Source organism: Ambystoma mexicanum, chromosome 7p, assembly GCF_040938575.1.
Source record: "Ambystoma mexicanum isolate Mex_15411 chromosome 7p, UKY_AmexF1_1, whole genome shotgun sequence".
NCBI classification, from domain to species: domain Eukaryota; kingdom Metazoa; phylum Chordata; class Amphibia; order Caudata; family Ambystomatidae; genus Ambystoma; species Ambystoma mexicanum.
Genome location: NC_090939.1, coordinates 202,134,293 through 202,158,211, shown reverse-complemented (window position 1 = coordinate 202,158,211; position 23,919 = coordinate 202,134,293). Strand labels below are relative to the sequence as shown.

Sequence of the window (23,919 nt, the reverse complement as noted above, 5' to 3'; positions counted from 1 at the left end):
AGAGAAGTTAACTCCTTGAAAATCATGATTTTTCATATAATAAAATCCGGGGAAATATTTTCTGTCAACAAGAACAAATTCTACATTACGGTTTCAAAATATCAAAAATAGTATGTATTTTATCAATATTCAACTAGAACTGTGTAAATATACAAAACAGGATGTTTACCACATCTGTACAACCTGTAATCTACAAAAGAAATGAAGGCAGTAACATGTCCCAATCAAAAATGGCATAGACTAAGGCCGCTCGGAATAACATAGTAAATACGTGACACATCATTGCGCTATAACACTAAGTCACGTGACCAAATAACGCGAATCGAACACACAGAGGATCGGTGCACAGCGAGAGGATCGTGGCAGGCTAAGGAACAAAACTGTAAAGGTAACACTGGACCCTTTTCCATAAAATACAAACAGTAGAATGCTAAAGCACAACCAGACCTGGAGTCTCAGATTAACTTGTCTCTGGAATATAAAAGTGCTACGTTCCAAGTGCTACCAATACCTAACATGAGGACATAGCAACACGTAAAATACGTTTCTATTTAGGCAACAGCACCGAAGGTATACAAACGTTTCTCAAGGCGGAAAACGGCTTACAGCAGACCGGCTAAGATTTAAGGTACTCCATTGCACTTTATTAAACAACAAGGCTGTATTTTACCATTTGAAAACACACTACATTGAAATTAACACTTCAACTTTTTGTAAATAATCGAACAGACTAATGGTGACAAAAGCGTTTGCATGTAAATCATGTTTCAATGTTATATCTGCAAGCAAAAAGATAATACAAAATGCCACACATCCCATTATTAGTATACTATTTTGTAACACTAAGAAGACAAACTCAAACAAGTGTTTGGTTTCTTTTCAGAAAGAGGAAATACTCATTTTCTAAATCAAAGAAAGAACATAACAATGTAAGTCTAATTCAAATCAATTACTCAATACCAACATGCAGTGATCTCCTGCACCAAAGGAAAAAGATGGTTTCTCAACAAATCAAATAGTGCATAAAGGAACCTCCTGAAGAACCGTCAAAAACACAGACAGGGAAACGCGTATCGGGGTGCCTCTAATGCAACTAAGCCAATTTCTTACAAAAAACAATACAGTTATCATTTTTGGAAATGCAAGGACACTAACAATACAAACCTTGAAAAAAACGATACAAATTGAAGTCTACTAATGGGATCTACAAAACAACTGAATTAATCAACCAATTCAGTGACTGCTTTGGAAATACCAAACCAAAGACTTTGGAACTATATTTAGAAATCAACTGAACTGAAAAAGAAGTAAATAGTACATTTTTTTGCAAATGAAGAACAAACAATGAAGCGCGAAAGTCTAAAATAAATTGACAACATCCTAAAAAACAGACTACCAAATTGATTTAATTTTCCTTTTATTTTTTCACAAATAAGGCACAAATTCAAAAACATTACAGCAATTTTCTCCATTTCTACTTTATACCCTGGTCAGCCTAAGGGTGATCTGTAATTTTGAATTTGAAAGCCAGCTATTAAAATTGTAAGGTTCTATTTCTCAAAAAATATCTTTCAACAAGAATTTAAGGGCGCCAGTAACCGCTGTAAGGCTGAATATTTTCTTTAACTAATTCAGTTGAAAAGGTCACCTGAATAAGATTGCCTCTTCAAGGAGCTTGTCAACAATCAGTTTGAACTCCCATCCGTTTTGTAACATATTAGATAGATCATGAAATAACCATTTGTTTCTTGTAGATAAAGCAACCCTTTTCACTTGCTATGCTTAACAGTTTCTCCTTGACGTTGAAACTGTGGCATTACCATTACCTCTTCCTTCAACCCCCTATCTGCGAGTTGCAGAGGTTTCACAGCTCCATGTTCTTGATTCCCACCACCTGAGCTCCAGAATGGGAGTCACAGCGAAAACTGGCTCTCAGGAGCTGATTACGCCCTGTTGATGGGGAAGAGTGGAGGCCCAACCTGTAACACACCGTCCACCCTGCCCTCCCACCTCCCCCGTCACGACTGATGCACACAGACAAGCGTTGATGGTGCCCAAGTATCCGGGGGGCGCTAGAGCACAAAGGGGGCAAACCTGATATGCCTCCTTTGTCCATGCAGCCTCACTCCAGGCTCCAGATAGTGTGGCAGCTCTACCCACCATCTTTACACCTTTGGTCTGTTCTGAGACCCAGCTATTGAATCCAGACAGCTCGGTGTGTGAATCAAACAGATTGCAGGCATTTCGTTGGTGAGATTTCAGGTTTTAAATCTGGGTGCCAGTCCATCTGTCTGAATTCACAGGTCATCTTTCGTCGCTGCCATCTGACCCCCCGCCTCCCACTTTCTTTTTTGTAAAACATTTTTTTAAATGCAGAATCCACAGAGGATTCATTTCCTAGTTCAAATCCAGAAAAAGACGATTTGACAGGGTGTGGGAAGTTCTGAAAGCATAGTTGATTACCTGGTGAGGTGGAACCCAGTTGTACCAAAGAAGTGTTAGTTTGGGGAGGGATAGAGTGACCCTCTCTTCTGCCACTCTCCACCCATTTACAGTTGGAGCCTGGCAGAATTAGTTAGTGCAAGTTGCTGTGACCTGATGCACCCAAACACCTGTGCATATAGGTGTTTCATTGGGGGTAAGGTGGGCCGGAACACTGCAGCAGACGACTGAGGACTTCAAACGTTGTATAGGTTGGCACTAGGTGTGATGGTACGCAGTTCTTAACATGAACAGGGTAGAGGCTGTATTGGCGCTGGATAGGTGTCATGAAGCAGATGGAAGAATCTTGGCAACATGGAAGTGGAGCAATCACTAATGCACTGGTTCGAAAACCAACGGTAAAAAGGCAATCTTGCTTCGAAGATTCTTTGTAGAATGTGACCACATTCTGTGAACCTGACAAACTCAGATGAGAGACTCCCTTTCAAATGCGTGCTTCAAAATACATGCTCTAAGGTGAGGTGTGCAACATGTGGCTCTCCAGATGTTTTGCATTACAATTCCCATGATCCTTCCCAGTTTACTAAGCTGGATAGGTCCGATGGAAGTGGTCGTCCAGAACATCTGGAGATCCAAAGGTTACATACCCCTGCTCTAATTGCATTGGATCCTGCTGGAAGGCCTTTCCGAGGACAATGGCATTTGCCCTCAAACTCAGACTTCTAACTTCGGGAAGGGTGCTCATTTATCTCCTGGGTAAAGACTACAGAGAGGGGCGTTGCTAGGGGGGGCTAAGTGGGCTATAGCCCCTGATCTTTTGGTTGTAGCCCCGGATAGAATCTCAGGAGCTACAGCCAAAAGACTAGCTAGCCCCCAGCCCCAACAGTTCCAACATCAGCGTAGCCCTGGGTCTTTTCCAGCCCTAGCAATTCCCCCGACTACAGAAATTCGGCTGCAACATTACACTCAACCCCCCTGAAAAGTATGGAATTCCGGCATGGTTTTCTGTCAAAGCAAAGAATTCCAAAAGCGCAGCCTTATATTTGCAGATGTAGTATTTTGAACATAATAATGTCTCCCAGTATCACTCAATTACACTTGACTATTTATTCAACATGATGAATTTAAACAGAAGAGGGATTTATTGCATTTATGGAAAATTATGCACTTTAATTGTGAGTCTACAGAAGATTTCAGTCTATTTCAAAGGTAAAATACGATTGTTCAGTAATAACTAGGACTGCAAAAAATTCACCCACTTTCAGTTGCTTACCCTGGTAACTTTGCTGCCATATTTAGCAAAATGTTCCTCCACTCTTGACCTCGAAATCGCCAAATTCGAGCTGTTCCATCTCTGCTTCCACTTATAAACCTGGAAACAAATATTTTAATTTGTTAATATACAGACACAGATTTCTATCACCAGTGTAACTTTGGTATGCATATGTATATGTGCATGTAATCCTAGGTCATCACGTGCACCGGATTCTTATCGACAACCACAAATAACCTGCAGGTTGAACCAACAGCCGAAAAAGAATCCCAAAACATGCCTCATTTCAAAAAACTATTTACAAAAGATTAAATACACAGGCAGAAGCTTCAGAGGAGAAGGAGAAATTACTTACCGTAATGTTCTTTCTATGGATTCTTCTCCTGCAGATTCCTCATCTGATAGATATTCCTTCCTGCTCTACTGTTTCGGAAAACATTTGAAAGGGGGCATAGTAGACCTCGACTCGGCCGTCGATCGTTGATCTGCCTTGCTCGGCACTCGATCGTCGGTTCCGGACAGGACGTCAGGCGACGTATATTAACTGTCACGATGCCCCATATTCCCACCTTTTTCCCTGAGCCACACACTGCATAGGAAAACAGATAGCACACAGGTTAATAAGCCCATAGAATGAATAACTATACACCTCTGAATGAGGAAACAAATATGTAAAGATCCCACAGATGGTGGCGTCAGTAAAGACTTAAAATATTTTTTTTTAAAAGCACATGGCAAGTCGATAGAAAACGGTCATCAAGGACCATCACCAAGTAATCGCTAGAAATAGAAGATGCGCACCAACCATCGACTTCCTGAGCAGGGATGGATGGGAGGGGAGACGAGGAATCTATGGGAGAAGAATCCATAGAAAGAACATTACGGTAAGTAATTTCTCCTTCAATAGATTGCTTTTCTCCCACAGATTCCTCATCCAATACTCCCACAGCAGTAGATGAAGGAGGCGGGCAGAAAGTTAGACCAGAAGGTTTTGCAAAACCACCATGCCAAAACGTGCATGGGCCATGCAAGCAACATCCAAACTGTAGTGCTTGGTAAAAGTATGGAGGGATAATGCTGTGCGACAAATCTCCTGAACAGGGACTCCCCTTTGAAATGCGGTTAATGCAGAGACCCCCTAGTTGAGTGAGCCCTAATGCCTGATGGCAATTCTTTGCTTGCAGACTGGTAGCATTCCGGTATACAAAAGATGATCCAGCGGAACAAAGTTTGTTTGGTTATAGCCAGGCCCTTGTGGGCTAAGGAAAAGGCCACAAAGAGTTGATCAGCTCTTCTGAACTGGGTTGATCTCGCAATATAAAAACGTAGGGCCCTTTTAAGATCCAGGCGGTGAAACTGCTCCACCTCTTTAAAAGGGTGTGGTGGAGGGCAGAAAACCAGGAGGTCAATGGATTGTGACAAGTGAAACTCAAACAACTTTAGGAAGAACAGCAGGTCTCACCCGAAGCAAGACTTGCTCCCGGAACATAGAAACGGTGGCTTACAGCATAAAGCTTGCAGTTCAATCACCCGATTTGCAGATGTAATAGGCACTGATAGCCTTTTTTCAAAGATAAAAGCCTCAACGAACAAGAGTGCATTGGCTCAAAAGGAGCCACCACGAGATATGTTAATACTAGATTCAGGTCCCAATCGGGGACAACAAAGGGAGCAGGCGGAAACTTATTTACAAGTCCCTTAAGGAATTGTAATATCAATGGGATCGTGAAATACGAACCATGATCTGGGGGATCTTTTAAACACAGACAAGACCGTCAAATATCCTTTGACTGTGGTTGTCTGAAGGCTTGCCAAGGCCATTGACAGAAGGTACGCCCTTCACTGTAGTGGTGGGGCAAGAGATGGGGTCAATCTCATGTGCCCTGCACCACGCCTCAGATCCTCTCCACAAGCACCCATACAATGATCTTGTTGATTGTCTGCGTGCCGCCAGGAACACCCCCAGAACGTCCTCAAAGAGGTCCCAGTCACCATACTTCATCCTTTCAAGAGCCACGCATGTAGGTTGTGGGACTCTGGGTTCGGGTGGCGTACCCGACCTGACTGGGTTAGGAGATCCGGCTGTCGAGGCAACCGGATAGGTGGACAGATGGCTAGCTCCAGAAGTTCCGAACACCAGGTCCTCCTCTCCCAGTCCTGCACGATCAGGATTATGGATGCTCGAAACTTCTTGAGCCTCATGAGAACCAAAGGCATGACAGGGATCTGAGGGCAAGCGTAGCGAAGAGGGGAGGTCCAATCCACCAGAATCACATCCCCTAGCTCACCATTCACTGGGAATTCCCTAGAGAAAAACTGCTTGCACTTCCTGATGGGCTCTGTGACAAATAGGTCCACTGATGGGGTACCCCAGCAAGAGAAGACCTCATCCAGGACTTACTGGCATACTTCCCACTCTTGTGAGACACTGCTCTGCCTGCTCAGAGCATCCGCCAAACTGTTTTCTGTCCCCCGCCAGCTTAACTGCCGAGACTGAGATTCGGTTATCTAACAGCCAAAACCACAGCTGTATCGCCACTTTGCAGAGGGGGGGGGAGTGCATGCCACCTTGATTATTGAGGTAGTGCATCGCAACTATGTTGGCCATCATAATCAGGACATGCATCCCCTCCAGAGACTGAGCAAATGCCCTCAGGGGTAACCTGATGGCTCGCAATTTCAGCCTGTTGATGTGCCATCTGGTGCCCGTCGATGACCAAAGACCGTTCACCTGCAAGTCCTCACAGTGAGCACCGCAACCATTCAGAGACGCATCCGTGACCACTCAGGCCTGGGGCCATGGAGGCCAGAGGGGTTCCCCCATCATGAGATTCCTGCGGTCGGCCCACCAGGCAAGGTCATTGACCACATGTGCAGATACCTTGAAGGTATCCAAAAGAGTTCTGAGGTGCTGGAACCACAGACCCCTGGCAGCCACTGTAGGGTTCTCATGCGCAGCCTGGCCTCTTGCACTAGAAAAATACAGGAGGCCATGAGAACTAATAGGTGGAGGAAGGAAGTCACTGGGTAAAGTGACGTGGTTCCAAAACATGTCGACCATCTGTACCAAGCTGTTGTCTAGGAGTGCTCCAATAAACTGGAGCCTTTGGACAGGTGTCAACTGGGACTTCAAGTTCCGGGAGAAGCCCAGACAGTGCAGTAATAGAGAGGTGTCCTCTAGATGAGACAAGACCTGCTCTGCCGAATTCCCTTGGATCAGCCACTTGTCCAGGTATGGGAATACGTGGACCCCGGATCTCCTGAGGTGAGTCGCGACTGCCATGAGCTTGGTGACGACCCTTGGGGCGAAGGTCAGACCAAAGAGGAGCACTTTGAATTGATGGTGCTTGTCCCCTATGATGAACCTCAGGAACTTCCTGTGCTTTCGATGTATCAGAACATGGAAATAAGCATCCTGTAGATCTATTGACACCAGCCAGTGCTGTAGTTCGAGAGCGTGGAGAATTTCTCACAACCTCACCAATCTGAATTTAACTTTCCTCAGGAACTTGTTTAAGGCCCTGAAGTCCAGAATGGGAAGGAGACCTCCACCCTTCTTGGGTACCAGGAAATATTGGCAATACCAACCCGATCCTCTCTGCTCAGGAGGTACCTCTTCTACGGCACCCTTCAACAATAGGGCTTGCAGTTCTTCCTGGAACTCCTGTCCAGGTTGGATCGGAGGCGGTGGGGATCTGTCTGGTGTTTATTTTAATTTTTTTAAGAAGGGCAGACAATAACTCCACCGAACGAGCTGTCATTTCCTGCCACTGAGGCCAGTGCTCAGTCAACAACCCACCAACCGGTAAGTTGTGGGAGGGGAAATCAAAGCAGCTTGCTGGCCCTTATATGCCCCCTATGCCTCTTCCGGAACAGGAGAAACGCTTCCCCCCCCTTGCCTGACCAGTGGGAGCTGCGTTTTCCTGCCATAAGTTACACAATGCCTGTAGCATCTGCATCTGGAGGGAAAGCTGAAGGCAAGGTTGGCAGGCTGCACAGCTATGTCTAAGGATCTAGCAGCGATTTTGGATTCCTTGTAAAGGAATGACTGGCCTTTTGGGCGAATAGGAACTCGCCCTCAAAAGGCATGTCCAACAATTTTGCCTGGACCTTAGACGAAAAGCCAGACGTTTTTAGGGAGGACTGTCTCCTTAGGGTTACTGATGATGCCATAGATCGGCCCACACAGTCGACAATGTCCAGGCCCGTACGCAGTGACTGTCACCTCTTTCCCATCCTCCACCAGCTGTAGAAAGCCCTTGCGCATTTCACCCTCAGGGACATACTGCGCAGCATTCTCCACTGCTGTCCACAGACCAAACGAATATTTAGTGAAGCTACTCGCCACATTGGTGGCTTTACGGGCCATATTGGCTGAAGTAAATGCCTTTTTGGCAAGAGCGTCGACCTTCGCTTCACTGTCGGGTGGCAAAGTGGAGGTGGAAGGAGCTTGTCTGGAGGAGACTGTAGCAGCCTGCATGACCAGCCCTTCCAGGGAATGGTGTGAGGAGAGCAATGAAGGGTCTCCTCTAGCCGGCCTGTATTTTCCAGATATAGTGGCACTAACCAGAGGAATTGCAAAAGGATACTGCCACAGAGTGATCAAAGGGTCAGCAATTGCGGGGTTTAGATGTGTATTGCGATCAGTTATCGGGCCTTCGTCCAAAATATCGGTAAGGGTATACCTCTGCACTAATTTTGCCGAGGAGTTCAATCCCAAGGTGTCAGTGACCCTTTCTACTAGAGTTCTGAACTTAATGTAGTTATGGGTATAGGGCTGATTATGTTTGAAGTTTAGGTCTGGTGAAGTGTCCAGACCACTAGTCTCATGGAGGACCTCAGCTAGATGCAACAACTGGTCATAGTCCTCGAAGAAATCGACACCACCAGTGCCCAAAAAAGCTGGGTCGACATCCTCTTGATCTCCCAGTCATCAAAAATACTTGACATAGGGCTGAAAAAGTCGGACTGGGATAGAGGGGGTGTAAGATTTTTCGGCAACCGCCAGCGCCCAAGATTTGGCTCTCAGCACCGATCAGGCTGTCGGTGGTGACCGGACCGGAGGCACTGTGGCATGTGAGGGGTCGGTACGCCTCCGAAGTCTGCTGTGAGAGGGTGTGGGGGTTGGAGGGGGTTAACCGCGCTTTCTGCAGCATGCGTCTTAAACATTTCCAACAAGGAGGTTTTAAATTCCTCCCACTCTTGGCAGGAGGAACGGCCTGCCGACGGCTTACCTCGTTCGCTTGATGAATCCGAGCTCTGGCGAGGACGCCTCTTCTTTTTTCACGATGAGGAAGAATGGCTCCTCGAACGGGATTGGTTCTTCCACCAATGTTCTTTTTCGGGGGGTATGCCCCTCAGTTTTGGCCTCAGAGGACTGAACTGTTGACTTCGCCAGGGATTAAGTCAGCAGTCGACCAAGCAAGAGTTTAGCCGCCCCATCGCATAGAGATTTCGGCTGCATTTTGGCACATGACAAGCACTTTTCCGTCCCATGACGCGCGCCGAGGCATCAGAGACACAATGGGCATCTTAGTGCCACAGTCAGTACACTGCTTGAAGCCCAAAACTCGAGCTACTGACATCTTGCATCAAATGAAAAGTAAAAAGGGTTTCTGACAAAATGTCGAATGAGCCGAAGACCCACTGCATTCCAAAGCAGCGCGTCAGCGTGAGGAAAAAGGGAACCGAGGTACGGGGCGTAGTGAAAGAGTTTACATACGACACATGTCATGTCTGGAACTGATGATAGAGTGGCGAGCAAGACGGATCGACGGCCGAGTCGCGGTCTACTGCGCCCCTATCTATCAGATGAGAAATTTGCTGGAGAAAAGCAATACATTGAATACATTTTCTGCACTGTTACAACTGAATTGGAGAACTTTCAGCCCTTTAAGACGAGGTAAAAAGAGACGAATGAAGATGCAGAGATTACTCAAAACATCAAAAATCAAAACGACCCAGAAAGTAGGCAAAAAGATAACTGTTTTAATGTCAATTATCTAAAACGGGGAGTACAACGAACATCATCGGACGTATCATAGCAAGGTCACAATGAACTACACAAAAAAGCACTCTTTTATACTAAAATCTCGTCAATGCGTATTACTAACATCATTCTATGTGGGAAACTTCAAAACCTACTAGCAAGTGTGATTGGGTCCAAGGGAATATCTTCGTATAAGTTCCATACTCATCTAATGGGCGTGAGAAAGGCAATAGGTTTATTTTCAAGTGAGGCAACTAAGGCCTTCACTCAAAACAGGTCACTATGAACCTCACTAAATATACGACGTCCCATTGGTTACTTAACTATAGGGCTCGTAATCATGCGGCCCTCTATCATTGGCTGATTTCTAACCTTCGTCAGCCCTCTTCCACCCACGGTAGCAGCACGCAGGCCAGACTGCCAGGGGCTTGGCGAGCTGGTCATAAACATACCTTCTCACCAATTAAAACATCATCACCTCAGTGGTCTGCTGTCAATTAGGCCTTTTGAACTTGTCCTTGAAAATGTTCTCTGTTCCTGCAGAATACAGGGGAGTAGAGGCACGCTCTGGCCTCGTGCATAGGTGCGACCATCCTGCTCGTCCAATTTCCTCCCTACATGTGACTGGAGTCCACAAAATCGAGATACGGCCTATTAAAAAGATTATTTTCCAATGAGCCTCTGACGTCGTCTTTGTTCTTATTCACGCCTTCAGAACAGGTAGTTCATTCTTTCACAGATTGCAACTAATTCCTGTTCCTTCCAGCCGGAAATGACCTTGGCTTCTTGGCTCGTTCAACCTCGTCTTTCTGAAATTCGTCTGTAATAATTTTCATACTGCGACACACTTGAAAAGAATGTTTTTCCTTCTTTTGGTCCAGCTCTGCTATAATACATGGTGGAAGACTCCATTCCTTGCTCTTACTTTATACATACATATATATGATATGCATTACTTACCGTAAAAGCATTTTTGCATCTGCTTTGGTTCATATGGTCCGACATCCAGTGGTAACCGGGGAGTATTGCATCTTGTCTTTCAAGAATCGAAAGGGGATGTCGACATGGGCGTGCCTGTAACACTAGCCCTACGTGACGTGTAGTGTACCCAAGATCCCTCATGCATCGAGGTCCCTCCGATTGTATTTTTTCTGCCGTGAGGGAGCCTTATGATTATCGTGAGTCAGTACAAAAAACAGAAAATGGTAAGACGTCCATGTTCCTTCCATCCGAGTGGCGAGGAAGGGTGGGCGCATGCGACTATGCAGATGCAACCATCAGAAATGCTTTTACGGTAAATAATGCATATCTTCTGATGTTTGTTAATCTGCTTAGAATCACATGCTGTGCATAGACTAGCGAGCAGTACCTGGAGTTGGAAGTGGGTTGTGAGAAAGAACAGTAATGTCTTAGTACTGCCTGTCCCACCTGAGAATCAGACCTAGAATGAGTGTCTAGGTAATAGTGTTTTGTAAAGGTGTGTACAGAGCTATAGGTTGCCGCTTTGCAAATTGACTCAAGGGGAACATTTGCAATGAATGCTATGGAAGCCCCAGTGCCTAGAGTAGAATGTGCTCTAGGCTTGAAGGGCAGCTCTCTCTTAGCAAGACTGTAGCAGAGTGTGATCCATTTGACAATCCAAATAGATAGTGGATTTGGAGACTGCGTCGTCTCCTCTTCCTGCCGCCACTGAAACGGAAAACTGATTAGCCTTTCTTAGTGGTCGAGTTCTATCCATGTAGAACATGACAGCTCTGCGTACATCCAGTGTGTGCAGGGTTCTTTCTCCCATGCTTGAAGGATTTTGAAAGAACGTTGGTAGTTCTATACATTGGTTCACATGGAACTTAGAAATGAATTTAGGCGCAAACCTAGGGTGAGTGTGTAGAACCACCTTATCTTTGTGAACTGTTACAAAGGGATCTAGGACAAGAGCGCTTGTAGTTCCTTTACTCTCATAATGGAGGTAATAGCTATTAAAAAAGCAGTCTTAAAAAGGCAGAAAAAACTCATACCCCAGCAGCACTATTATCTATAGACGCTGAGAAAGCGTTTGATCGGGTGGAGTAGTCGTTTCTTTTTAAAACCATGGAAAGGATGGGACTGGGAGGCACGTCTTTACAGATGGTCAAGGCAAACTGAGGGCCCTTGAGCGAGGGTGGTAGTGAACGGTACAACATCAAGACCGTTCCAACTTCAAAGAGGTACAAAACAAGGGTGTCCCCTCTTGCCCCTACTCCATGCAATCTACCTAGAACCCTTATTACAAGCCATCCGGGAGTCAGAGGGGATACAGGGAATCCCATTCGGGGGTAGACAATACAAAGTGGTGGCTTTCGCAGATGACATGCTGCTCGCCCTGACCAACCCCATGGAGTCAAGCAGACCGTGCAGACTACTGCTCTAAGAATTCGGGGAAGCATCGGGACTACGCATAAACATGAACAAGTCCGAGCTGATGGACCGGACGCTGGGGAAAGGGGAGAGGGGAGAGGGAGGAGCTAAAAAGGTCAACGACATTTGCATGGCGGCCTGGGGGAATTACATACTTCGGAGTGAAATGAAGCAAACTACCCCCTGCCCCCTCCTGAGGAATATCAAAAAGGACCTACACAGGTGGCGGAACCTTCGGATCTCCTGGCTTGGGCGACTGGCGCCATTAAAAATTATCACACTGCCGAGGATGCTCTATTTCAAGCCATCCCCCTACCAGTTCTGGCTAGCTTCTTCAGGGAGCTCCAAGCTTTAACAACCAAATTTATATGGGAGGGAAAAAGGGCAAGGATGAGCAGGCAGCAACTCATGGCTCTGAGGAAAGAAGGGGGACTAGCCCTGCCCAATTTCCGCCAGTACTACGAGGCAACCCAACTTAGGGTAATTAGGGAATAGCTCCGGGAGGGGGAAGAAAAGCACTGGGTAAAAATGGACAGGGCGGTCACAAAGCACGATCTGGGGGAGGTACTGTGGCTACCTAAGCAACACCGGCCGAGTCATATGTATGAGAGCTCCATCACCAAACTAGTTGCGGACAATTGGGACAGACTGGTCAAACATAAGGAAATCACAACCTTTCCGTCCCCTTTTACACCCATTTTCAACAACAAAGATTTCACTACTGGGATGGAGAAGGGGGCATTTAGGAACTGGCAGGAAGTGGGATGTCAGAGGATGAGATATATGTTTATAGGGGGGGGGGGAATCAGCACCTTTGTAGACTGCAAGAGGGACTTTGCATCGGGGGGAGGGGGAGAGGCTGAGCTATTTCCAACTATGTCACTGGCTCCTTCACCCCACGAAGGAGGTGGCCACTAGGCCACTGATCCCCTTCGAGAAATATTTAACCTCCAACGATGGATCGAAAGGGCTAATCTCGCAACTCTACAAGATTCTGGACGAGGCCACCCCGAGGCCGCAGTGGGCATTTATGGGAAGATGGGAACACATTTTGAGCAGAGATTGAGAAGAGTGATTGGGAGAAACTCTGGAGAAAAATCCCCAAACTGGCGACATCCTCACAAATCCAAGAAGCTTGGTATAAAATATTGTGTGGGTGGCACTATACTCCAGCTTGACTACACAGGATATATCCTGAGGCTACGGGACTGTGCTGGAGAGGCTGTGGCCAGGAGGGCACAGCGGAACACATTTGGTGGAGGTGCCCAAAAATAGCCCCGTTCTGGAAGGACATCTGTCAAGCGATGCAACAAGTGTTTGGGTCGGTGGGAAGCCTGTCCCCGGAAGGAATCCTACTGGGCCTTCGGCCAGAAGAAATGACAGGCAGAAAAAGAGCGCGGGTGCTGCTCACCATAGCTGGAATTTCAATCATTGTCCAGAGATGGAAAAGCTCAGATATACCGACGTTCCAGGACTGGCTGCGCCAAGTGTGGGAGATGGTAGCAATGGAATAGGCCACATATGCAATGAACAATGCACTACAGAACTTTGCTGGCGAGCGGGAAGACGTACTAACCTTCCTCAGGGGCGATTTTAGAATGGGATGGCGCCCACAACGCTTAAGACTTAGATCTACAATGACCCCAAGGAGACTTTGAGGTCACAGGGACCAACGGAGAATCTGAAACAGTACTGAGGGAGGGGGGGACGGAGGGATGGGGGGTTCTGGGGATGTTTGTTGAAAAATTAAATTAAAAAAAGAGTTTAAAAAAGAAAATGCAGTCTTTTAGGTGAGATCTTTAAGACTTGCTTTGTGCATGGGCTCAAAAGGAGCCCACATAAGCCTGGTCAACACCATGTTTAGGTCCCATCCGGGTGCCGGGTTAGAAATGGGAGGGTGAATTATTTTCACTCCCTCCAAGAAAGCTTTAATAACTGGAATCTTCAACTATGACACTTTCTGCTGTGATATAGTGTAGGCTGAAAGCGCAGATAAGTGAACCTTTAGAGAGTTAAAGACCAGGCCTGAGTCAAGTAGATGAGTTAGGTACAAAACAATGTGTGTGGGAGAGCAGTTAATCGGGTTAATGCTGTCATGACCCTTGTCCCTGGCCCTCACTGGCAAGTCAGCCTTCCAGTTAGGGCCAGGTCAAAGGCCTTAAAACCTCATCCAAGTCTCTCTTGGAGTCAATCCTGGCGCCTTTTGCGCCAGGCTCATCACCATCATGAAGACCAACATTAGAATGGGACTATTTACTTGGGACTATTTAACTTCGGGGTGGTTCAGCCAACATGGAGGCACACACATAGCTCAGTTACAAGGAACTGAACTATGTGGTCTAGTCTTTTGGGTGTACTATTTTACCTGGAATACTTTACCTGAGACTATTTAAACCGCATCCAAACAGCAGAACATGCTTTGCGTTATTCCGTTGTGGGCAGCGTAACGCTCACTGTGTCAAGTTCTTTGATGCCAGCTTACCTGAAACCAAGAACCTGCAGAGAGAGAAAGAACACTACGAAACTTACCTGAACAGTATCCTGTCTTCAATCCATCGCCACCTTCATTTCCACTCACCTGAAGGTACGAACTCCATCAACCAGCACTGCATGCATCCTGGAATACCATAACATTGAAAGAGGAGAAAGAAAGATAGCATTAGTAAGCGTTTACTCACGTTTTCCTCCTGAATGAAGAAAGCCACACAATTCTTACCTGTGTAGTCATCTCCTGGTCAGTATCATTGCTGGAACATTACAGCGCTCGGCGAGGAACATCGCAACCTGCAAGGAGAGAAAAGACACAGGTTAGCAATATAAAAGGTGAAACAGTGCCGCGCATCACGCATTACTCACCGGACAGCATCGTGCGCACACCGCTTTCGCCTACGGGTCCATGCTCATCTTCAAACGGCATGACAACACCAAAATACCTTTCCATACCTAAAAAGGAAAGAAGCAAGACATTATTCGAACTAAGAGGAACATAAGAGCTGTGTATAAAGACTATAGCTTTGCGTACCGTCACCTCTCGACTGGCTACAGTCTGAGGGATTTGAAACATGTTTTGAACCCTCTCGTTGGACGGGAAGACGAGGCCGTCCTTTGGTTCGAATTAGAGCCTCTAGGAACGGTTTGACCTGACTGCGGTCTAGGCTGGATTTTTTCTCGTTGATAGAGAATTCAAGACTGAATAAAAGATCCATTGTCTTTTGGGTATTTGACAGACATGTTTCGCAAGAGTACCTGGTTATGAGCCAGTCGTTGAGGTAAGGAAAGACCGGGATGGATTGCCTGCGCAGATGTGCTGCTGCCACCCCTTGTAACTTTGTAAATACCCTTGGTGCAGATGCTATGCCGAAGGGTAGTACCTTGAATTGATGAGGCTGGTCTTGTATCATAAATAGGAGGTATTTTCTGTGCGCTGACAACATTGATATATGAAAGTATGCATCTTTCATGTCCAGTGTTGCCATGTAATCCCCCTGTGATAGCAGGGGAATTACTTCCTGCAGAGTGACCATGCAGAACTTTTGTGGCTTTACAACAGGGCACATGATTAGATAGTACGACTTCTATGGATCCTTTTTCTAGTAGTGTCTCAACTTCCTGAAGGATCTGAAGATGGTCTGATGTCAGACGTCTTGCTCGTGGAGGTCTGAATGTTGGGGACCGGTTGAACTCTATACAGTATCCGTGGACCATGGTCTTTAGCACCCACTGGTCTATAGTTATTCCCTCCCTTGCCTGAAGGAACTATGTTAGCCGGCCCCCGACAGGGAAGGCATGGGAGGGGATCTGAATCTTCGGGTCATTTTGAACCTGAGGCTGGGGACCCGCTAGGGGTAGAGTTCTGGCCCCTTCCATTCCCACGAAGCCGACCTCTATGGGGATACAGGGTGGTGTATCCGCTGGTTCCCTGTGGAGAATTCCAATTGTTTCCCGAGGCGAATTGTTGAGGGAAACGTTGGCCACGAAAAAGCCGTCTGGACCCAGATCTTCGTCTTGTAGAGGGTCTCTGTAATTTTGTCTAGTGTTTTTAGGGTGTCATGCTCCTTTCTTGCAGTCTCGAGGGCCTCGTCGAAATATGTGGAATATGCGGAAGATTAGGGGGCACCACCCCTGAGGCAGCTGCTCTGTCTGCAGTCAAACCTAATTTTCGGGCTCCGTGAAGCAAATGTTTGTTTTGTACAGAGTACTGGTGACAAATATGAATTAATATTTTGTTTAACCAACACACAGACAACTGAATAGAGTAAAACGGTAGTATTGTGGAGCCAAAAAACTACACCTCTCTTCTCTCCAATGTGTTCTTTCTTAAATAGTAGGCAGAATGCCTAAAGTTCAGTTTGTTTTCTGTACGCCTACAAGTACAAAAAGCTGCATTAAATTACTTTCTCCCTTTGTTTAAATACTTGAGTCCTCGCTGTACACAATTGAGTAAGCTGATGACTAAGTTGTTGGTTTTTCTGTCTACTGTTTATTTGTAAGTTTGTAAGACAGTGGAAGTGCTTAAACTACGCTGTAATATGTGACCTAAAGTAATAAAGGTCTTAAAACTGGTTTGCCAGTCCTTTCAGAATTTGGATTTGTATGTTTTTCCTCCCAAGATGCATAATCTGTTAAGTGCGCAGTATTGTACATGGAGATGTATGAGAATTGTTTGTACAGCAAATCATTGTAGCTTAAATGTTTGAGGTCAGGACTACCCCCCTGTTCTAAATCTATCTGTGCTCTGTCCACAGTATTTGCAGGAAGCAAAGACTCGAATAAGCAGGAAATCAGTTTTGTTACAGTTGCAACTGTATAAACCAAGCCATTGTTGAAAGTAGGAGTATGGGACATGATGAATTTTTATTGGATGCACGTCACATTAAGGGAGGTAACAAGAGTTTTCCTGCAGAATCTCGGGGAAGAAAAGGGGGAGAAGACATTTTACACAGCTGGGAGAAAGACCTGGCTGTTGGCTGGGGAGTTTCCGGATTGAAAAAGCAGATCCCAGTGCACTGCTGCAGAGACTGGGAATTCCAGTCAATAAGCCCCGGTTTGAGTGACGGCAGATGTTCGTCCTTGCTGGGGTGCTTTGAGAGGGAGCATTGAGCAACTTCCAGAAGGCGACCAGCCGAAGAATTTCACATGCTGGACAGGCTTGGTAATTATATTGCAGAGTGCGGGGGCAGTGTGTATGTGTGCGAAATTATTCAGTCAGAGTAGAAGAGGGAATTCCAGTGTTTTATCAACATGTTTAATGTTGCAAATTGAATATGTTCTCGCCGCCCTCTTCTCATTTTGTTACAGATAATGTTGTTACTGTGCAATTTCCATTTATTTCTGTAAAAAGAGTAAGATCGTGTTGAAATGCAATTTTTTTATAATACACAAAAATATCTGAAAGCAGACGGGTAGTGTTTTATTTTTCTCTTTTCTTTGTGCATCTACCATTACAGTACTGATAATATGGGAAGATGTTTAGACAGTGCAATTGTCATTTTTAAGGTAGCTAAAAATAAGACTTGGCGGTAGCTGTGTGCACGATTCCATCCAGTATATAAGTGTGTGTGTTTTCTGAACGGAACATAACATAATGAAATAGCCTGCTGCTGGAGGTACATGAGTCAGCAGAAAGAGAGGCCCTGGACATAGTTCACTAATGTAGATAAGTTGGTGACGAATACCACATGTTAGCTCGCTGTCGTAGATAAGTCAGTGAGAACAGCCCATGGTGGCACTCCAAATGAAAATGTGGTGTTCCTGAAATGTAAGCCTGAGGCCTCTCTAATGATCACACGAACAAACTAAACAAAAATAAGGGGTTCTGGATATTGGGGCCACATATAAAAAAGGAATTATGCTCACCGGAAATACCACCAATAACACCTACCAACATAATGTATACCACTAATGTATACTGTAGTACTATATACCAAATCTAATCTGAATGCAAAGAGTGATTATTACTGAATTATTTTCATTTTGGCGCTAAGAAAATACCGCTAGGCCCCAAATCTATACAAAATACCCAACAGGACCACTACACACAATTAAGACTACAGGGGGCAATACAAGTTTTACCTCTGGTACAAGCCTGTACTACTATGTTAAAGTGGTAGCAGTAGCGGAGCAGGCAGGCTTACCTCAAGATATAGGAGCAGTAGCAGAGATTACACAAAGGGACCACAATTACCGTGACTCAAGCAACTACTGACTCAAGGTTTCAGGTAAAATGAGATGATAGTTTATTTATATAGCGCCTATACACAATGTGTTTCAAAGCCCTTCAAGGCAAGGGAGGGAACAAGCGAAAAAACAATGACATTTTCACAGGCCATGAACAGTAAAGATGTGAAATTAACTATCGTACTCGGCCTGATGACATTTCAGGTAGTGCAAGAGCTATGACATAGATAAGGACGGGAGGGGGGGGAGAGTGGGAAGGAAATGAAAAGAGACAGGCGACTACCGTACTAGGCCTGACAACATTTCTGGTAGAGCCGGAGAAAATAAAAGGTGAGGGAGAGGGGTGCAGAAACGGAAGGGAGGAACAAAACAAGCGACTAACATACTAGGCCTGATGATATTTCAGATAGTGCTGGACGGGGGGTGGTGAGGAAAAAAAACAAAAGTAACAAAATATAAGTACATTTATTTTTAAACCGTTTGTTATAAACACAACACTTCTATTCAAAACTAACCAATTCACTTTGTACGGGATAACTTCAAGGTAAGTACCCTGTGTTTTAATGGACCGGTGTTGTGAAACAAAAAACGTTACCGGGAATACACTTGCAATCACTTTTTGACAGTAATGACAGTTCGGTCTTACTAAAGAAATGCGTATCCGCGGCAAGAAACGTTACCGGGACAAAAACACACTTAGCACCTCAGATACCCAGAGAGAGTTGGGGGCAAAAATCATAAGAAATACTTTTGTCAAGGCACACAGAACCAGAGAACACTCAGACAGAAATTCAAGAGTCAATATGCCGGAGCCAGTGTCAAGTGGAACCGGGTTCCTGTTGTCGAGGATCACACAGTCGGACAGTTCACGATTCAACGTAGCCAGGAGTACTTCGATATTGTCAGAGGAAGCAAAAGTTATAAGGAGGAGGGAAGATAAGGGCAAGCCTTGGAGGCGAAGAAAAGGGATTCACCCTAATTCCTCAAGCAGAACAATAACTTTTTCAATGAAGAAGCTGGTGCCATGGCAGTTGTTCCTGGTAGTTTCCTGCAGACCCACGGTTTCTGGAGCTTCGATACAAAGGAGGACGTCTGGAGGCGTCTGCACCACACAGGGCTGAAGCCGGCAGCAGCGACAGTGAATAAAAGGTGCGCTCCTTAAAAACAGGAGAGGCTCTTCAGATGGCTATCCGGACCACTACAGCAGTGTGCAGCGATTTCGACCAAGAAGCAGAGGTCGAAGTGGGCGGGAGTGGTGCTCATATACTTTTTATTTTTACGTTTTACCGTTCCTATACTTTTATTTAAAAAAGAAAACGTTCTGGAACTGTTTAGTTTTAAAATAAAAGTGTAGGTAGAAGTTGAAGCTTGGACTTCAGTGCACTGCACTGAACATTCCTTTAAATAACAGCTGTGTTTGTTTGGGGCTTTGGATTGTGTGCGGGTGGGGCGCAACGATGGGATTTGTGGAGAGCGGGGCAGACCGGCAGGGAACATGGATCCACTACTTCTTGTTGTACACTCCGACCACTGCCAGGAAGCGGATCCTCTCGCTGTAGAAGATGAGCTGGTTATCCCCATCAGGCTCAAGGGAAGAAGACTACGGACTGGATCTTCTCTGGTCGCCGAAGGGTAGATCGCTTAGGACTGTAGCAGGGCTTCACCGGGACGGGATAGTTGCAGCAGCCGACTACTTCTCCACTTCTGTTCGCTTCCTTGTAGTTCCAGTGGCGACTGACTTCTAGCCCAAGAGCCCTGCCTTTTATGCGAAAATCCCCCTTTCACACAGCCTGGCTATCAATCACGCAGCAGGGGGGTTGTCCAGCCTGGACAACCACCTCATCCAATCATGGCAAAGTGCGACTTGGGTTTCCTAGGCTACCCTGTGCAGGGGTGACTACACCCCCCCCTCACATTCAGCCCACCTAGACACCCAGGCGCCTAGAGGAGGGGCTTCTTGGCAGAAGCCCGCCAAAATACAGTGAACAAAGAAGGCAAACCTGGTTTGCCGCGCAAAGTAAAACACAAGGACTTTAACAAAAAGAAATGGTGAATAAACCCGACCGGAGCCAAAAGGAAAAAAGAATTTGGTCAAGCGGGTTTAAGTTTGAGGCTAATATAATAGCCTAAAACAATACCACGTGTATATAGCATAATCGCGGTAGAAAAGTTAGGGTAGATACCACTGCCACCAGCCAAGTCTAAATGTTAAAAGAGCGAAACAATGCTCTAGGAGATACAGATAAAAAAGGGCTAAGGATTAATCCTTTCCAGTACTCCATGTAAGATGGGTGTACTGGATCTGTGGTTAAATGACTAAGTAAAGTTAATGGCAACTTTACCCTTTTGTGGGGGACAGTAGTCAGCCTCAGAAATGGAGTCGGTGGGAAGTCTAAAAGACAAACCTGTCACTGCACTGAAGGTGCTGTGTAACACACAAAAGGGGGCTACTGAAGTGGTGTACGCCAGAGTCCATAATCACAAAAACAGATGAAATACACATGGCAAAACACAAGAGTGGGAAAAAAGGGTACACTCTTACTAAGTGGAAAAACAAACTCCAGAAATCCAGCAAAGCTGCTGGGGGACTCACTAGGTAAGGGAAATTAGCCATAGAATGAGAATTCTCCCCAACAGTCAGGCCTTTCTTTTTGGCACCCAAGCCTTTCGTCTCCGCCTTTATGTTTCCGGCTGTTGTGACTTGCACTGCAAAGTGGGCTGGGGTAGTGCGGAAACAGGTACGTATAATGGTATTTCTGAGTATCAGCCAATGAATTGACCCACTTATTGTCACTCAAGCCCCTCTACTTTAGGAGTGTTGTTTGAGGCAGGGTCTTCCGCCAGTCTAATTATTAGCAGGATAGTTACACCAATTCTCGCAGAGTAATTAGACGTTATCGTTGTATGGTCAGGACAACCCTGTGCTTCCCTCATATGGGTCTAGTTTGTGTTTTCAATAAGATTGGCTTCGTCCGTGTGTGACAGCGGTCCACTTAATAAGTTATGTGCTTTCGTGGTGGCGGTTGTCTCAGACCTCTGGGAAGACTCCTCCGCTCCGCCCGTATTATCCAGCCTCCGGCTCACCGTGTCTTATGTCGTGGTGTGGTCAGACATGGTATTGTAAACTATAATCTTGAATGAGGGGCCGTGGGGTGAGGTATCATTAGGTTATGGTTGGTGCGCCCACCAGGCATCCCTCATTTAGCACTGATAAAAAGGTTGAAGGTGCGAAGAGCTCGGAGCAGTCCATACCGGACCCAGTGTTATAATCTGTATCGAAGAATGGACTGTTTTCTCCCACATCCCAGGACAAGCAAGACAGCTGTACTCAAATTATAATATTGAACATTGGGGCATCAAAATGGTAATCCTTCAGCTACTCAGCGGTATTGGTTATAGGAGATGTGTTGTACCAGCTTCGCAGCAGTCCCTGTAACCCCCTCTGCAGACTTATTCAGGTGCAATGTTCAGTGTAAATGTTTCCTCTTGTGAGTGGTCATTAGTGGTGTTGGTGCCCTCAGCGATGCAATTGTGCGAATGGGCCCGACCCCCAGCAACATCCCCAACAGGGCCGTGATGTCTTGGGCTGCGGGCAGTACGCCAAAGCACAGGGCATGGACTGATTAACTTTCACACACTTCCCCCTCACCTTAGTGCGCTGGCTGCTGCTCTGCGGTTATTTCTCAGTACCCAGCCGGTCGTTGCCCAAGTAGTGCAGTGTCGGGAGGTGGAGATCTTTGAGCCCGACACCCCCGCTATTCCAGCACTGTGTGAGTCCTGGGCTCGAGCCCCCTCGACATGGCACTGGTCACCAATCCAGCACAGGGCGGCCTCCAGCACGATCCGGGCGTGATATGGCAACAGCGTCCTTTTTGTGGGTTGGGTACCGTGTGGTGTGTTGTAAACTTAGTGCTGGCTGAATAAAGTCAAGGAGTTTTCCCATTTGACTGCACCTCTGTTTTCGTGGATTGCTTGCCCATGCAGGTGTTCATGTCATACGGTGGGGGGCCAGGAGCTGGGCAATCCAACTCCCCAGGCCGGCCCCAGCAATGAGCCTGCATAGCATCAGGGCACCAACGGCAACATCCGTGGCCCAGCAGGGGCCGGCACCAAACCCCAACCAGCCTCCACACCGGGCAGGCCCCTCTGGGGAAAGGGCTGACTCACCCTGTCCAGTCAGGTCCTAGGGCGGCAAGCACCCCCTGCCCTGCTCATTGATTGGGCGTCAAGTGGCCCTCTGATGTAGAGTCACATGGGGATTGGGCAGATTGTGCCGGGCAAGCAGGTGGGTGCGCCGGATCATCAGCAGGGTCACGGGGGCTCGGTTAGCAGCCACGCCACATATCCAACATCACTGCCCTCCGCCATGGCCAGCTCTCCGGAGGAGCCAGCCACCACTTCGCATGCTGGGGGGATAGGATACTGCCACAGGAACACCGCCGGGAGCCCATAGCATTGGGCGAGCTGTTGCTTTGCAGTCATGCCACAGCTCCTCCCCTTTCTCAGCCTGTAGCCAGGCTCCCCCTACAACCTCTGGTGGAAACTGCCTGGAACCCTCTGGCAGCATGCGTCCCACGGCACCTCCAATGAAATCTGCCAGTAGGATATCTCGGCTGTCTTGCAACATTTTACAGCCCGATTTTCTGATAATGTGTCTTTCTTGTCCTGGAGTGGCTCCAGCACAGATTTAGTCTAGTCAGGATTTGACATGGATTGGAGCTCCTTTGCTCAGGCTGCCATCTTCCACGTGCGCAACAGCGCCCCTCCATAGCCCGCATACATTGAGATTATGGATGGAACAAGTTACTTACCTGTAACTATTGTGGTCTTGCATGGATTCACATGCTCATGAATATTCCCTGTCGTTAGGCTGGGAATCCTCGGTAAAAGAAAAACCAGTTTCACTTTCACTTAGAAACTGTCTTTCTCCTATAAACCAATCACTGAGCTCTGGGTCATACTGCCTCCAGCCAATGACTGCCCTCTCCCTAAGCCCTTCCTCTGTCATACATCTTCAGATTTGGTAGCACGTTAAGTAGCAGTATGACCAAGAAGAGCCGCAGAGGGGCAGGAGGGAGGGTTCGCATGTGAATCCATGCTGGAGAACAATAGTTCCAGGTAAGTTAATTGTTCTCCGGCATGGGGTCTGGCATGGATTCACATGCTCATGAATAAAGAATACATAGCAGTACAACATTACACAACCACGGGAAGTGGCAAGGCTCAACAGAAGCTAACAGGTTGCATAGCACTGCTTGGCCGACCCTGGACTCTCTGGAATCCCTGTCGACGCAGTAGAATCTTGTGAAGGTGTGCGTGGACCTCCACGTAGCAGCCCTGCAGATGTCTAGCAGGGGCACACCAGAAAGGAACGCCATCGTCACAGCGATGTACAGTACCTTTAGGTTGAAGAAAAAGGGCAGCAGATGACTTCTGTTCCTGTGCAGCTCTGCAGATCCTGGTGTTCCTGGACCTCATTCGTGGGGACAAGAGGGAGGACATCTGGGGACTCCTGCACTGCAATGGGACGGTCACCGACCGCAACCGGCAATCTTCAAACAAGTGGCACTTCGGTGTTTCAGCTCCTCACGTCTACCGCAAATGGCAACACGTGGTTCCTGGCTGTTGAGATGGGCTTTCCTTG

The 23,919-nt window shown here is 46.6% G+C and overlaps 1 protein-coding gene across 3 annotated transcripts in view; it reads right to left on the bottom strand.

Moving 5' to 3' along the window:
- BRWD1 (bromodomain and WD repeat domain containing 1) overlaps nucleotides 1-23,919 on the bottom strand; it is a 3,236,587-nt gene that overhangs the window by 2,753,701 nt on the left and 458,967 nt on the right. For all 3 annotated transcript variants that reach the window (XM_069636064.1, XM_069636066.1, XM_069636065.1), the window contains exon 13: nucleotides 3,716-3,814. In XM_069636064.1, the coding sequence (XP_069492165.1) occupies nucleotides 3,716-3,814 (99 nt within the window). The remainder of the gene's footprint in view (nucleotides 1-3,715; nucleotides 3,815-23,919) is intronic.